The sequence below is a fragment of the Saccoglossus kowalevskii genome, chromosome 9 (assembly GCF_978046115.1).
Source record: "Saccoglossus kowalevskii chromosome 9, keSacKowa6.1, whole genome shotgun sequence".
In the NCBI taxonomy this organism is placed as follows: Eukaryota; Metazoa; Hemichordata; class Enteropneusta; family Harrimaniidae; genus Saccoglossus; species Saccoglossus kowalevskii.
Window position 1 is genome coordinate 35,433,728 of NC_140649.1, and position 17,454 is coordinate 35,451,181.

The 17,454-nt window shown below is 37.9% G+C and overlaps 2 protein-coding genes across 2 annotated transcripts in view; both read right to left on the reverse strand.

Annotated features, from left to right (window-relative positions):
• Positions 1-205: 205 nt before the first annotated feature.
• On the reverse strand, positions 206-2,233 carry LOC100375110 (beta-1,4 N-acetylgalactosaminyltransferase 2-like). Its single transcript, XM_002742127.2, has one exon. The coding sequence runs from the start codon at positions 2,231-2,233 to the stop codon at positions 623-625; it is 1,611 nt and encodes a 536-aa protein (XP_002742173.1). The 3' UTR covers positions 206-622.
• Positions 2,234-2,602: 369 nt separating this feature from the next.
• Positions 2,603-17,454, reverse strand: part of LOC102800815 (endoplasmic reticulum metallopeptidase 1-like) — a 67,145-nt gene continuing 52,293 nt past the window's right edge. The window contains exons 10-13 of the mRNA XM_085504081.1: positions 7,391-7,593; positions 6,215-6,330; positions 5,933-6,105; positions 2,603-4,305 (exon numbers count right to left, since the gene is read on the reverse strand). Coding sequence (XP_085360207.1) covers positions 4,129-4,305; positions 5,933-6,105; positions 6,215-6,330; positions 7,391-7,593 — 669 coding nt within the window. The 3' untranslated portion in view covers positions 2,603-4,128. The remainder of the gene's footprint in view (positions 4,306-5,932; positions 6,106-6,214; positions 6,331-7,390; positions 7,594-17,454) is intronic.

The following is a 17,454-nucleotide window of genomic DNA, read 5'->3' on the forward strand; positions in this document are numbered from 1 at the left end:
CTATACAAAATATTAGCAGAGAACAAATAAGATAGAAGCGAGTCGTTCAAACTATACAGACCACAATCCCATTGGTGGGCGGCACGAACGTGCAGATAAGTATGTGGCATATGGTGGTTATTCGTGTATTCTATTGTATGAGGAAATAACAAACTTGAGATTAGGGCAAAGTGCTAAATTCGGAATATTGAAAACAGTGCACAGGTTTTCTAAAACACCACTATTTTTCTGTTTCATTTATTAATCTACAGAACAAACAATTACATTTTTGGGGCGTTACTCCGATGAGGTGCAAATCCGTGGCATATTGTGGCCATTGGTTTATTTATATTGTATGATGCGTTAACGAACTTCAAACGAAAGTCAGAAACATGTAGCCGAGCATTATGTCCAATGTCGATATAATTGTATCAGAACTGTCTTTGATGAAGTTCCAGTTAATGTTTCAGTAAAGAACAAAACAAAATATAAATGTCACGCTACTCATATCGGACTGTCGAGCTGTATCGATCTTCGCTGTAATGCGATGAACGAGGTATGTAGAGATGAATCAATGGAGTGGATGGTCGAGATCTAATCGTTGCATGATAATTAAGCAGTTCTCTTTAGTACCAGTCACTTTTTATCGTAGAGGGTTAGCCACTTTTAGTCTGAAGTTAGACAAATCTGGGAACATATACCAGCTCCACCAATAGCACATGTTATTTTCAAACAATGCTAACGGATCAGAAGACAACTCACTGCGAGTTTCCTTGCGAAATTCGGCATATTTCTTATTATTACCATGTATATGGTAAACTGAACTATCAGAACAAAACGCACTCTTCGCCTTTCCTATCGTGTCTATCCACGCCTCTTCGTGGGCAGCCTGTACAATCTGTGGATATGCACCAATTTTACGGAGAACTGCTGTTTTAGCCATGAAAAAGAACATGAACATTTCTCCCCATACACACTGTGGATATCCAGGTACAATATTATTACGCGGAAAAAATGGTCCCAGATTACAATATCCCTGTGTATCATTGTAACCAATTTTTCGAAGTCCTTTGAGTATTCCCAGATTTTTCACCTCACCACAATTTATATCCATGTCAATATTTGGATCTTCGAGTTTTTCCATCATAATTTCCAGATTGGTCTCGTTCGTGAAGTACATATCATCATCTAAAAATACAACGTATTTTGTTCTGACCTGACTCAAGGCAAGGTTTCTTCCTGGAAAACTTCCTTCTCTGAAAGGCATGATGAAGTATTTGACATTGTCTTTTTTGATCGGTTTTGGAAACTCGGAGTCATCTGCAATTATTATTGATATATTTGGGTAGTATTTATGAACACGGGAAACAAACTGTTCAATAACATCGGGTCTTTCAAATGTTTTAGTGATGACTGTGACTTTATCGATGACTGAATTTCTCTCACCAGGATCATACAGATCTGGCAATGGTTCCCTCCGAATGCGAACATAGATATCAGCTGTAAAATTCAGTAATGTGATTTGTAATTGATCACGGGCATCAAGCTCATAGTTATCACTTGTATACAGAATATTAGTGTCCAGAATTGTGTTTAGAAGCTCTATATTTTGCTTCAAATTAATTTTCAATTCAAATGTCCTTTCACCGGATATGACGTGGTTTGCTAACATCATAGGATTTATCAATTTGCTTAAATGGAGTTTTCCCATTTTCTTTGTTGAGGATATTTGTAGAGTAATATTTGTGTTCAAGTTTGGTAGCATTTGTTCTACAATTGGATGAAGTGACAATCCAATGATGGGCACTGTTTGATACGGCTCCACGGTGATACCACCTCCAATATAGTTAAATGGTGACATGGCTTTGCAGATAGACAGTGGTTCCAGTCGTTTGTTCTTCTCAAACTCCCACTTATTTCCTTCTTCAATTCGTCGTTTGTTCACAGGTTTTAACCATTCCGGTGGATCAGGACAGTTACACCGCAACCTTCCAATTTGCATAGCTTTTCTTAACACGTCTTGATCGAATATATCCCCAATCTCGTAGATATTATTTTGAATCAATTTACCAATGTGTGCTGTTGGGGAACGAGCAGTGCTGCGACCGTGTTCGCCTGTGTTGTCGACTTCATAGGTTGATGGATTGAAATACCGACCGAACGTTATGATTACAAGCACCATGAACACAGTCGACAACACTAGTTTCACAAGTCCCATAGGAATCCTGTGGGTCAACGCAGCATAGAACATCATTGTGTATAGCAGTGAAGCAACACGATGAATGCCGGTATATTAAAATGTAAATGTTCTCTTAAATTTGCCGTTTGCATTTCAATAGATTGCATAATTAATAACTTCACGCATGCTCACCTCTGACCGAACATCAACATATAATCTACTTGAGTGTGGAAAGTGAGCTGTATATTGAAAATTGCATTGTTGTCAGATTATCATTTTCGTTTCATTATGTGATTTGTTCAAATTACGTTGAACAACTTGTTTTTAATTTCCGGGCATGTTAGATCATGATTGCAGCCATATATTTGAATTTGTCACAATATAAACTATCAAGATAAAGGTAGTCCTGAAAAGTAAGATATTGTGTTTCTAAATAAAATAATATCAGAAATTTACATCTTTTATTGAGATTTTGATTTTTAACATCTTCCTATATATATATATTCCATACAGTATAAACAATTAAAATTGCATAGAGATATTACAAACAATTTAAAAATCATAGTGAATTAAATACATTAATTAATTAATTAAGAACAAAATTAGTACTCCTCTTGACTCTGTCTTCAGACTGGTCTGTGCATAAGATTATCTGATTAAAATTACAATTTTTTGAGGGCTTGCTAAACGCCACATTTAATAAACTACCTAGCTTTGATTAATCTGTGTGAATCAGTCTCAAAAATTAAAGATATAAGTTACATTGTTATGGTCCATGTCTAATGCTGGTTGTTAACATTATGAGTAACACTAAAAGCAGCAACATCAATTAGCAATATTCATAGAGTATATAATTGTTCACACATTACATTGTATTTCTAACTGTAAACTATTAAGTTGGCTTGCTACCAATATTCAATTCAATATTATGAGGTAATTGGCAGCCATTTTCTAAAGCGTAAATGGTTACATTTGTTGTTTCGTTCTTGTTCACATTAAAAGTATTTCCAGAAGGAAAAAACAATTAACTTATTATAAATGTATAAAGATTTCAACCCAAGAGTTTCTTTTCAAGCTTGGTATCCCTTGGTATTATGTTTTACTTTCTTGGTTGGGCAGACTTCACATATTCATTCCATAAAATCATTACAATGACAAAATGAGACTGCAGCTAATGATTCTTGTCACCAATATACATGTGAATAATCTTTCATTGCAAGTTTAAGTTTCATATGTATGCATGTTTCCACACTGTGACAACATTTTGTCTCAAAATCTGTCCACAATTAATCGTCCTGGCAATTTTCAACAGTATGTGAACTTCTTTGGTCCACTCTCAATCAGTTTTTTTTTCATGAAAAAATAAAATAAAATAATATATCATATCAGCGGTTCTCGTTACAAAACTCTAAAAATATGGTCAATTGTTAACACAGCTTGACATCACAATATACCCTGTAAAATACTATACACCTTTTTCACCACATTTTGAGATGTATCATTGCCATAGAAAACAATGGTAACATGTCCAAGCCAAATGTTATTTGTGATAGCGCAAGTGGGACGTAAATTGGGGATCGGTGAGAGACAAATGTCAGGTTAGCAAAAGCTGTATCATACATCATGTATGGAACCAGTGAAAACAAATTATACATATATTTATAAACAAAGTAAGTGAGAAAAAGATAAAAATCAGGTGCACAAAATTTGTGTTTGTGCATCAAATCACATACAATTTAATTTTGTCATTGAAGATCTTCCTCACTCTCTCTACAAGTCAACCAGCTGACTCATCTTGATTTAGTGAGTATTTCACTTTGAATTTCGGATCCCTAAAACATTAAAGAACACAATATACATGTAACCACAGAAACATCATAAACGATATCAAACTTGAAATCCTAGGTACTAACTAAATGAACTTGCTGTCTCCTCCCAAATTAAAACAAATCAAAAACTCCTATGATGCATCAAAATACCCATGATTCATAGGTACTAATAGCTTTGGTGGCTGTCACCCAAACAGGATCCTTCTTCAAATACTTCAGTAGATCTTTGCTTTTGTTGACGTCATCTTTGTGGAAATGATGGGCAGCAACTGCAATATTTAGAATAGCATCTGTTCCATCATCTTCGGCATTAGTAGTCTGATGAGAAAACAAATGATAATGAGGGACATTATATCAAAACTTATTTTAATAAACAAATAATTTTAGTATTAGATAATTAATATATTTAGAAAAGAAAGCTTAGAAAGAACTTCCATGAGATGAGAGTATTGGAGATATTTATGATATATTTACTGATACTTATCTATTTGATATGCACAACATAATAACAATGTGACTCACATTATCAAAATTTATAATACATACAAAAATACATTTGATTTTTCGTCCGTGGTTTTCAGTCTATTGAATTCCAGAGCACCTCTGTGATTAATTCAATTTAAATCTGATTTTTAAAAATCCGAAATGGGTGAATAATAGATATGCATGTTTACTAAGGGACGACGTCAAAAGATAGATGTCGGATAAAAAACTTAATTCTTTTAGTTTTTTTCCAAACCCCCCCACTGAAACTTAATTTATAAATATTGATCATGGCGTCAGACTACATTCACCATTAAATACAAATCGATAATCGGACAGTAGTATGGCATAGCACTTACATGTAGTTGTAATAATGAAGGGGAATATACGCATGCGCAAACTACTTTTCTGGGTTCTGCGCATGCTCTAGGTTCATGCCCTGAAATTGACCTTATTTGACGCACATATTTACACTCGGACCAAACCATTTTCTCGTCTTGGATGTTTTTTTTCCATTTTCTGTTATTTTTGTCTATGATTGGATAGAAAAAAAACGAACTACAAATACTCCAAGATTTTTTTGACTTCATTGAAAAATAAAATCGTTTTTGTAGGATGGAAACTTTTTGAGGTCAAAACCCCCTCACCCCCAAACTAAAGCAAATAAGTTTTTTATCCGACATATCTTTTGACGTCGTCCCTAACATTAAACTAATCAGTGATCAAAAAAGTACCAATAACAATATGAAGTTTATTGTCAGTAGGGAAAAAACACCGAAGTTTTTGATGACAAAATAATCTGGTTGTTGCATGCCCAGAATGTTCAGCGTACACATATACTTTAACAATATGCAATCTGATATGTATGCCCTGCATTGAGTGCTAGTGTATTGACAATCCATATTAGACAATGTGATTCAATTAATCTGTCACCAAATTCATCAAGTTGTACTAAATCCGGCTGTAAATGTAGGCCTATGGGTTAAGTCAACATTTGAAGTTTCAAATTCATGATCCAAAATGTTGTTTTTGAACTCAAATATATGGTCTTATTTTGTTTTGAATATTCAAATGTATGATTTACCAAATTTCATCATGGTGTGAACAATACTGTTATGAATGTTATCTACCACTAAAGGGCACTGTTCATTAGTAATATGTCCAAGTAGTACAATTGCACCATGCGTCCATTCAAAATATATATAGAATGTAGTATTTTGTGTTTCAATAATCAAATCATGATATATAATTCTAATTTGAATCCATGCCTATTATCTTGATATGATAGTTGTATTCAAACCAGAATTGATGATTGGAAGAGTGGTCAGAATAATTTTCTGGATTCTAAATTGACATCACCCATGAAAAGCTTCAATTTACATATAAGTGCTAACAGAGCAAGTACAGTATGCTGAAATAGTCTGTAAAGTGCATGTTAAAAACAGTGTAAACATTGACTCACATCTAGTTCAATCCAGAATACCCAGGGTGATGTTGCATAACCATGGCCGTAATTGATGAAATAAACACCATCATTGCTGACATCCGCTGACTTTCCAATTTTACCACGTAAGGACCATTTGGTGAGCAAGACACCTTTCTTTGGTTGGATATACACAGTCATGCGTTCAGAACCTAGTGAAATATTATTTTCATTATAAAATATTATTACTTACAAAGAAAATGTGCTGCCTTTATTTTTTAAGAATTACAGAATAACTGCAACATTAATTACTACACTCACCAAGAAGAGAAAATTTGAGATGGCGTACAGATTTTGTTCGTTTCACATTCTGCACAAGTTTGAACTGGACAGGATCAATTGTATTGACTGGGCTAGCTGGTAACCAGACACTCTTTCTGAAAGAAAAAAATTCTATCAGCTGACGTATATTAAAGAGGGGTAAGTACATACTTTTTTATAGGGCTGATGATGTGTCAGGTGACAATTACAAAATTAATTTTCAGTATGCGCATTTTGCCACACACTAAACACATATTTCTTGTGGGTACTACGTGGCAGATTGCACATGTGGAGTTGACAGTTAAAATATATATAGTGGCATTTATACACATCATGTGACCAATGGTAATATGGTGTTATTGATCACATGTGGCCAATGGTAATATGGTGTTATTGATCACATGTGGCCAATGTGAATATGGTGTTACTGACCTCATCATGTGGCCAAATTGAATATGGTGTTACTGACCTCATGTGGCCTATGTGAATATGGCATTACTGATCACATCATGTGGCCAATGTGAATATGGTGTTACTGACCTCATCATGTGGCCAATGTGAATATGGTGTTACTAACCTCATCATGTGGCCAAATTGAATATGGTGTTACTAACCTCATCATGTGGCCAAATTGAATATGGTGTTACTGACCTCATCATGTGGCCAAATTGAATATGGTGTTACTGACCTCATGTGGCCAATGTGAATATGGTATTACGTACTGACCTCAAGTGGCCAATGTGAATATAGTGTTAATGACCTCACCATGTGGCCAATGTGAATATGGTGATATTGATCTCATCCTGTGGCTAATAGGAATATGGTATTATGTACTGACCTCATCATGTGGTTAATGGGAATATAGTGTTACTGACCTAAACATGTGGCGAATGGGAATATAGTGTTACTGACCTCAACATGTGGCCACTGGGAATATGGTGTTACTGACGTCATCAAGTGGCCACTGGGAATATGGTGTTACTGACCTCATCATGTGGCCAATGGGGATATGGTGATACTGACTGCATCATGTGGCAGATGGGAATATGGTGTTGCGTACTGACCTCATGTGGCCAATTGGAATATGATATTATGTACTGACCTCATCATGCGGCCAATGGGAATATGATGTTAGTGAGCTCATCATGTGACCAAATGGAATATGGTGATACTGACCTCATCATGTGGCCAATGGGAAGATAGTGTGCAATACCGCAGTATGGTGCATTTTCAACACAATGCTCTGCTTTAGCATCTTTCAATTCCGGATGTGCCGCTAGTAAATGTTGTAATCCATTGTCATCTAATGGAACAATATACAAGTGGGAATCTTCTTTCCATACAGAGCCGGAAATATCATGAAACTTCCTTATGCTATGCTGTTAGGAATAAAACAAATGAACTCACTTTATAGTAAAACTTTTGCAAGCACCATCATGTAATTGGCAGTTCAGGTTTTAATGTTTCCAAAGGGAACATTTTGTCTTTCAGAAAATAAAAGCCCATTTCATTTTTGGCATATTTTTACTGTTCCAAGAAAACTAAGGGCTTTGAGAACAACCTATGTGGCCAAAAAAATTGTACTCCAGATCAAATTTCATATTATATAATAGATTAATTATTTTTTACTTCTGGGATAAGGAAACTAATGAATTAGTGACATACATGATTATGTTACCATTACAGACATTAAACAAATACATGTATTTATTAATTGCTTGTGTTTGTGGCAATTGAATGTTTATGGAACATCCAATACTGATACACAAGTGGTATGAGCAGAACCTTACCCATCATGCAATTCAACGTCATTGGAGTTGTTAGAATTGTGATGAAAGGATAGCAGAGAAGTGGTATGAGCAGAACCTTACCCATCATGCAATTCAACGTCATTGGAGTTGTTAGAATTGTGATGAAAGGATAGCAGAGAAGTGGTATGAGCAGAACCTTACCCATCATGCAATTCAACGTCATTAGAGTTGTTAGAATTGTGATGAAAGGATAGCAGAGAAGTGGTATGAGCAGAACCTTACCCATCATGCAATTCAACGTCATTGGAGTTGTTAGAATTGTGATGAAAGGATAGCAGAGAAGTGGTATGAGCAGAACCTTACCCATCATGCAATTCAACGTCATTAGAGTTGTTAGAATTGTGATGAAAGGATAGCAGAGAAGTGGTATGAGCAGAACCTTACCCATCATGCAATGCAACGTCATTGGAGTTGTTAGAATTGTGATGAAAGGATAGCAGAGAAGTGGTATGAGCAGAACCTTACCCATCATGCAATTCAACGTCATTGGAGTTGATAGAATTGTGATGAAAGGATAACAGAGAAGTGGTATGAGCAGAACCTTACTCATCATGCAATTCAACATCATTGGAGTTGTTAGAATTGTGATGAAAGGATAGCAGAGAAGTGGTATGAGCAGAACCTTACCCATCATGCAATTCAACGTCATTAGAGTTGTTAGAATTGTGATGAAAGGATAGCAGAGAAGTGGTATGAGCAGAACCTTACCCATCATGCAATTCAACGTCATTGGAGTTGTTAGAATTGTGATGAAAGGATAGCAGAGAAGTGGTATGAGCAGAACCTTACCCATCATGCAATTCAACATCATTGGAGTTGTTAGAATTGTGATGAAAGGATAGCAGAGAAGTGGTATGAGCAGAACCTTACCCATCATGCAATTCAACGTCATTGGAGTTGATAGAATTGTGATGAAAGGATAACAGAGAAGTGGTATGAGCAGAACCTTACTCATCATGCAATTCAACATCATTGGAGTTGTTAGAATTGTGATGAAAGGATAGCAGAGAAGTGGTATAAGCAGAACCTTACCCATCATGCAATTCAACGTCATTGGAGTTGTTAGAATTATGATGAAAGGATAGCAGAGAAGTGGTATGAGCAGAACCTTACCCATCATGCAATTCAACGTCATTAGAGTTGTTAGAATTGTGATGAAAGGATAGCAGAGAAGTGGTATGAGCAGAACCTTACCCATCATTCAATTCAACGTCATAGGAGTTGTTAGAATTGTGATGAAAGGATAGCAGAGAAGTGGTATGAGCAGAACCTTACCCATCATGCAATTCAACGTCATTGGAGTTGTTAGAATTGTGATGAAAAGATAGCAGAGAAGTGGTATGAGCAGAACCTTACCCATCATGCAATTCAACGTCATTAGAGTTGTTAGAATTGTGATGAAAGGATAGCAGAGAAGTGGTATGAGCAGAACCTTACCCATCATGCAATTCAACATCATTGGAGTTGTTAGAATTGTGATGAAAGGATAGCAGAGAAGTGGTATGAGCAGAACCTTACCCATCATGCAATTCAACGTCAGTGGAGTTGTTAGAATTGTGATGAAAAGATAGCAGAGAAGTGGTATGAGCAGAACCTTACCCATCATGCAATTCAACGTCATTGGAGTTGTTAGAATTGTGATGAAAGGATAGCAGAGAAGTGGTATGAGCAGAACCTTACCCATCATGCAATTCAACGTCATTGGAGTTGATAGAATTGTGATGAAAGGATAGCAGAGAAGTGGTATGAGCAGAACCTTACCCATCATGCAATTCAACGTCATTGGAGTTGATAGAATTGTGATGAAAGGATAGCAGAGAAGTGGTATGAGCAGAACCTTACCCATCATGCAATGCAACGTCATTGGAGTTGTTAGAATTGTGATGAAAGGATAGCAGAGAAGTGGTATGAGCAGAACCTTACCCATCATGCAATTCAACGTCATTGGAGTTGATAGAATTGTGATGAAAGGATAACAGAGAAGTGGTATGAGCAGAACCTTACTCATCATGCAATTCAACATCATTGGAGTTGTTAGAATTGTGATGAAAGGATAGCAGAGAAGTGGTATGAGCAGAACCTTACCCATCATGCAATGCAACGTCATTGGAGTTGTTAGAATTGTGATGAAAGGATAGCAGAGAAGTGGTATGAGCAGAACCTTACCCATCATGCAATTCAACGTCATTGGAGTTGTTAGAATTGTGATGAAAGGATAGCAGAGAAGTGGTATGGGCAGAACCTTACCCATCATGCAATTCAACGTCATTGGAGTTGTTAGAATTGTGATGAAAAGATAGCAGAGAAGTGGTATGAGCAGAACCTTACCCATCATGCAATTCAACGTCATTAGAGTTGTTAGAATTGTGATGAAAGGATAGCAGAGAAGTGGTATGAGCAGAACCTTACCCATCATGCAATTCAACATCATTGGAGTTGTTAGAATTGTGATGAAAGGACAGCAGAGAAGTGGTATGAGCAGAACCTTACCCATCATGCAATGCAACGTAATTAGAGTTGTTAGAATTGTGATGAAAGGATAGCAGAGAAGTGGTATGAGCAGAACCTTACCCATCATGCAATTCAACGTCATTGGAGTTGATAGAATTGTGATGAAAGGATAGCAGAGAAGTGGTATGAGCAGAACCTTACCCATCATGCAATGCAACGTAATTAGAGTTGTTAGAATTGTGATGAAAGGATAGCAGAGAAGTGGTATGAGCAGAACCTTACCCATCATGCAATGCAACGTAATTAGAGTTGTTAGAATTGTGATGAAAGGACAGCAGAGAAGTGGTATGAGCAGAACCTTACCCATCATGCAATGCAACATAATTAGAGTTGTTAGAATTGTGATGAAAGGACAGCAGAGAAGTGGTATGAGCAGAACCTTACCCATCATGCAATTCAACGTCATTGGAGTTGTTAGAATTGTGATGAAAGGACAGCAGAGAAGTGGTATGAGCAGAACCTTACCCATCATGCAATTCAACGTCATTAGAGTTGTTAGAATTGTGATGAAAGGATAGCAGAGAAGTGGTATGAGCAGAACCTTACCCATCATGCAATTCAACATCATTGGAGTTGTTAGAATTGTGATGAAAGGACAGCAGAGAAGTGGTATGAGCAGAACCTTACCCATCATGCAATGCAACGTAATTAGAGTTGTTAGAATTGTGATGAAAGGATAGCAGAGAAGTGGTATGAGCAGAACCTTACCCATCATGCAATTCAACGTCATTGGAGTTGATAGAATTGTGATGAAAGGATAGCAGAGAAGTGGTATGAGCAGAACCTTACCCATCATGCAATGCAACGTCATTGGAGTTGATAGAATTGTGATGAAAGGATAGCAGAGAAGTGGTATGAGCAGAACCTTACCCATCATGCAATGCAACGTCATTGGAGTTGATAGAATTGTGATGAAAGGATAGCAGAGAAGTGGTATGAGCAGAACCTTACCCATCATGCAATGCAACGTCATTGGAGTTGATAGAATTGTGATGAAAGGACAGCAGAGAAGTGGTATGAGCAGAACCTTACCCATCATGCAATTCAACGTCATTGGAGTTGTTAGAATTGTGATGAAAGGATAGCAGAGAAGTGGTATGAGCAGAACCTTACCCATCATGCAATGCAACGTAATTAGAGTTGTTAGAATTGTGATGAAAGGACAGCAGAGAAGTGGTATGAGCAGAACCTTACCCATCATGCAATTCAACATCATTGGAGTTGTTAGAATTGTGATGAAAGGACAGCAGAGAAGTGGTATGAGCAGAACCTTACCCATCATGCAATGCAACATAATTAGAGTTGTTAGAATTGTGATGAAAGGATAGCAGAGAAGTGGTATGAGCAGAACCTTACCCATCATGCAATGCAACGTCATTGGAGTTGATAGAATTGTGATGAAAGGATAGCAGAGAAGTGGTATGAGCAGAACCTTACCCATCATGCAATGCAACGTCATTGGAGTTGATAGAATTGTGATGAAAGGAGAGCAGAGAAGTGGTATGAGCAGAACCTTGCCCATCATGCAATGCAACGTCCTTGGAGTTGATAGAATTGTGATGAAAGGACAGCAGAGAAGTGGTATGAGCAGAACCTTACCATCATGCAATTCAACGTCATTAGAGTTGTTAGAATTGTGATGAAAGGATAGCAGAGAAGTGGTATGAGCAGAACCTTACCCATCATGCAATTCAACGTCATTGGAGTTGTTAGAATTGTGATGAAAGGATAGCAGAGAAGTGGTATGAGCAGAACCTTACCCATCATGCAATTCAACGTCATTGGAGTTGTTAGAATTGTGATGAAAGGATAGCAGAGAAGTGGTATGAGCAGAACCTTACCCATCATGCAATTCAACGTCATTAGAGTTGTTAGAATTGTGATGAAAGGATAGCAGAGAAGTGGTATGAGCAGAACCTTACCCATCATGCAATGCAACGTCATTAGAGTTGTTAGAATTGTGATGAAAGGATAGCAGAGAAGTGGTATGAGCAGAACCTTACCCATCATGCAATGCAACGTCATTAGAGTTGTTAGAATTGTGATGAAAGGACAGCAGAGAAGTGGTATGAGCAGAACCTTACCCATCATGCAATTCAACGTCATTGGAGTTGTTAGAATTGTGATGAAAGGATAGCAGAGAAGTGGTATGAGCAGAACCTTACCATCATGCAATTCAACGTCATTAGAGTTGTTAGAATTGTGATGAAAGGATAGCAGAGAAGTGGTATGAGCAGAACCTTACCCATCATGCAATTCAACATCATTGGAGTTGATAGAATTGTGATGAAAGGATAGCAGAGAAGTGGTATGAGCAGAACCTTACCCATCATGCAATGCAACGTCATTGGAGTTGATAGAATTGTGATGAAAGGACAGCAGAGAAGTGGTATGAGCAGAACCTTACCCATCATGCAATGCAACGTAATTAGAGTTGTTAGAATTGTGATGAAAGGATAGCAGAGAAGTGGTATGAGCAGAACCATACCCATCATGCAATGCAACGTAATTAGAGTTGTTAGAATTGTGATGAAAAGACAGCAGAGAAGTGGTATGAGCAGAACCTTACCCATCATGCAATGCAACGTAATTAGAGTTGTTAGAATTGTGATGAAAGGACAGCAGAGAAGTGGTATGAGCAGAACCTTACCCATCATGCAATGCAACATAATTAGAGTTGTTAGAATTGTGATGAAAGGACAGCAGAGAAGTGGTATGAGCAGAACCTTACCCATCATGCAATTCAACGTCATTGGAGTTGTTAGAATTGTGATGAAAGGATAGCAGAGAAGTGGTATGAGCAGAACCTTACGATCATGCAATTCAACGTCATTAGAGTTGTTAGAATTGTGATGAAAGGATAGCAGAGAAGTGGTATGAGCAGAACCTTACCCATCATGCAATTCAACGTCATTGGAGTTGTTAGAATTGTGATGAAAGGATAGCAGAGAAGTGGTATGAGCAGAACCTTACCCATCATGCAATTCAACATCATTGGAGTTGTTAGAATTGTGATGAAAGGATAGCAGAGAAGTGGTATGAGCAGAACCTTACCCATCATGCAATTCAACGTCATTAGAGTTGTTAGAATTGTGATGAAAGGATAGCAGAGAAGTGGTATGAGCAGAACCTTACCCATCATGCAATTCAGCGTCATTGGAGTTGATAGAATTGTGATGAAAGGATAGCAGAGAAGTGGTATGAGCAGAACCTTACCCATCATGCAATGCAACGTCATTAGAGTTGTTAGAATTGTGATGAAAGGACAGCAGAGAAGTGGTATGAGCAGAACCTTACCCATCATGCAATTCAACGTCATTGGAGTTGTTAGAATTGTGATGAAAGGATAGCAGAGAAGTGGTATGAGCAGAACCTTACCATCATGCAATTCAACGTCATTAGAGTTGTTAGAATTGTGATGAAAGGATAGCAGAGAAGTGGTATGAGCAGAACCTTACCCATCATGCAATTCAACATCATTGGAGTTGATAGAATTGTGATGAAAGGATAGCAGAGAAGTGGTATGAGCAGAACCTTACCCATCATGCAATGCAACGTCATTGGAGTTGATAGAATTGTGATGAAAGGACAGCAGAGAAGTGGTATGAGCAGAACCTTACCCATCATGCAATGCAACGTAATTAGAGTTGTTAGAATTGTGATGAAAGGATAGCAGAGAAGTGGTATGAGCAGAACCATACCCATCATGCAATGCAACGTAATTAGAGTTGTTAGAATTGTGATGAAAGGACAGCAGAGAAGTGGTATGAGCAGAACCTTACCCATCATGCAATGCAACGTAATTAGAGTTGTTAGAATTGTGATGAAAGGACAGCAGAGAAGTGGTATGAGCAGAACCTTACCCATCATGCAATGCAACATAATTAGAGTTGTTAGAATTGTGATGAAAGGACAGCAGAGAAGTGGTATGAGCAGAACCTTACCCATCATGCAATTCAACGTCATTGGAGTTGTTAGAATTGTGATGAAAGGACAGCAGAGAAGTGGTATGAGCAGAACCTTACCCATCATGCAATTCAACGTCATTAGAGTTGTTAGAATTGGGATGAAAGGATAGCAGAGAAGTGGTATGAGCAGAACCTTACCCATCATGCAATTCAACATCATTGGAGTTGTTAGAATTGTGATGAAAGGACAGCAGAGAAGTGGTATGAGCAGAACCTTACCCATCATGCAATGCAACGTAATTAGAGTTGTTAGAATTGTGATGAAAGGATAGCAGAGAAGTGGTATGAGCAGAACCTTACCCATCATGCAATTCAACGTCATTGGAGTTGATAGAATTGTGATGAAAGGATAGCAGAGAAGTGGTATGAGCAGAACCTTACCCATCATGCAATGCAACGTCATTGGAGTTGATAGAATTGTGATGAAAGGATAGCAGAGAAGTGGTATGAGCAGAACCTTACCCATCATGCAATGCAACGTCATTGGAGTTGATAGAATTGTGATGAAAGGATAGCAGAGAAGTGGTATGAGCAGAACCTTACCCATCATGCAATGCAACGTCATTGGAGTTGATAGAATTGTGATGAAAGGACAGCAGAGAAGTGGTATGAGCAGAACCTTACCCATCATGCAATTCAACGTCATTGGAGTTGTTAGAATTGTGATGAAAGGATAGCAGAGAAGTGGTATGAGCAGAACCTTACCCATCATGCAATGCAACGTAATTAGAGTTGTTAGAATTGTGATGAAAGGACAGCAGAGAAGTGGTATGAGCAGAACCTTACCCATCATGCAATTCAACGTCATTGGAGTTGTTAGAATTGTGATGAAAGGATAGCAGAGAAGTGGTATGAGCAGAACCTTACCCATCATGCAATGCAACGTCATTGGAGTTGATAGAATTGTGATGAAAGGATAGCAGAGAAGTGGTATGAGCAGAACCTTACCCATCATGCAATGCAACGTCATTGGAGTTGATAGAATTGTGATGAAAGGATAGCAGAGAAGTGGTATGAGCAGAACCTTACCCATCATGCAATGCAACGTCATTGGAGTTGATAGAATTGTGATGAAAGGACAGCAGAGAAGTGGTATGAGCAGAACCTTACCCATCATGCAATTCAACGTCATTGGAGTTGTTAGAATTGTGATGAAAGGATAGCAGAGAAGTGGTATGAGCAGAACCTTACCATCATGCAATTCAACGTCATTAGAGTTGTTAGAATTGTGATGAAAGGATAGCAGAGAAGTGGTATGAGCAGAACCTTACCCATCATGCAATGCAACGTCATTGGAGTTGATAGAATTGTGATGAAAGGATAGCAGAGAAGTGGTATGAGCAGAACCTTACCCATCATGCAATGCAACGTCATTGGAGTTGATAGAATTGTGATGAAAGGATAGCAGAGAAGTGGTATGAGCAGAACCTTACCCATCATGCAATGCAACGTCCTTGGAGTTGATAGAATTGTGATGAAAGGATAGCAGAGAAGTGGTATGAGCAGAACCTTACCTATCATGCAATGCAACGTCATTGGAGTTGATAGAATTGTGATGAAAGGACAGCAGAGAAGTGGTATGAGCAGAACCTTACCCATTATGCAATTCAACGTCATTGGAGTTGTTAGAATTGTGATGAAAGGATAGCAGAGAAGTGGTATGAGCAGAACCTTACCATCATGCAATTCAACGTCATTAGAGTTGTTAGAATTGTGATGAAAGGATAGCAGAGAAGTGGTATGAGCAGAACCTTACCCATCATGCAATTCAACATCATTGGAGTTGTTAGAATTGTGATGAAAGGATAGCAGAGAAGTGGTATGAGCAGAACCTTACCATCATGCAATTCAACGTCATTGGAGTTGTTAGAATTGTGATGAAAGGATAGCAGAGAAGTGGTATGAGCAGAACCTTACCATCATGCAATTCAACGTCATTAGAGTTGTTAGAATTGTGATGAAAGGATAGCAGAGAAGTGGTATGAGCAGAACCTTACCCATCATGCAATTCAGCGTCATTGGAGTTGATAGAATTGTGATGAAAGGATAGCAGAGAAGTGGTATGAGCAGAACCTTACCCATCATGCAATTCAATGTCATTGGAGTTGATAGAATTGTGATGAAAGGATAGCAGAGAAGTGGTATGAGCAGAACCTTACCCATCATGCAATGCAACGTCAATGGAGTTGTTAGAATTGTGATGAAAGGATAGCAGAGAAGTGGTATGAGCAGAACCTTACCCATCATGCAATTCAACGTCATTGGAGTTGTTAGAATTGTGATGAAAGGATAGCAGAGAAGTGGTATGAGCAGAACCTTACCCATCATGCAATTCAACGTCATTGAAGAGTTGTTAGAATTGTAATGAAAGGATAGCAGAGAAGTGGTATGAGCAGAACCTTACCCATCATGCAATTCAACATCATTGGAGTTGTTAGAATTGTGATGAAAGGATAGCAGAGAAATGGTATGAGCAGAACCTTACCCATCATGCAATTCAACGTCATTAGAGTTGTTAGAATTGTGATGAAAGGATAGCAGAGAAGTGGTATGACAGAACCTTACCCATCATGCAATGCAACGTCATTAGAGTTGTTAGAATTGTGATGAAAGGATAGCAGAGAAGTGGTATGAGCAGAACCTTACCCATCATGCAATGCAACGTCATTAGAGTTGTTAGAATTGTGATGAAAGGACAGCAGAGAAGTGGTATGAGCAGAACCTTACCCATCATGCAATTCAACGTCATTGGAGTTGTTAGAATTGTGATGAAAGGATAGCAGAGAAGTGGTATGAGCAGAACCTTACCCATCATGCAATTCAACGTCATTAGAGTTGTTAGAATTGTGATGAAAGGATAGCAGAGAAGTGGTATGAGCAGAACCTTACCCATCATGCAATTCAACGTCATTAGAGTTGTTAGAATTGTGATGAAAGGATAGCAGAGAAG

Coding starts and splice junctions, on each gene's coding strand:
- LOC100375110 (XM_002742127.2), bottom strand. CDS start 2,233: ATGATGTTCTATGCTGCGTTGACCCACAGGATTCCTATGGGACTTGTG.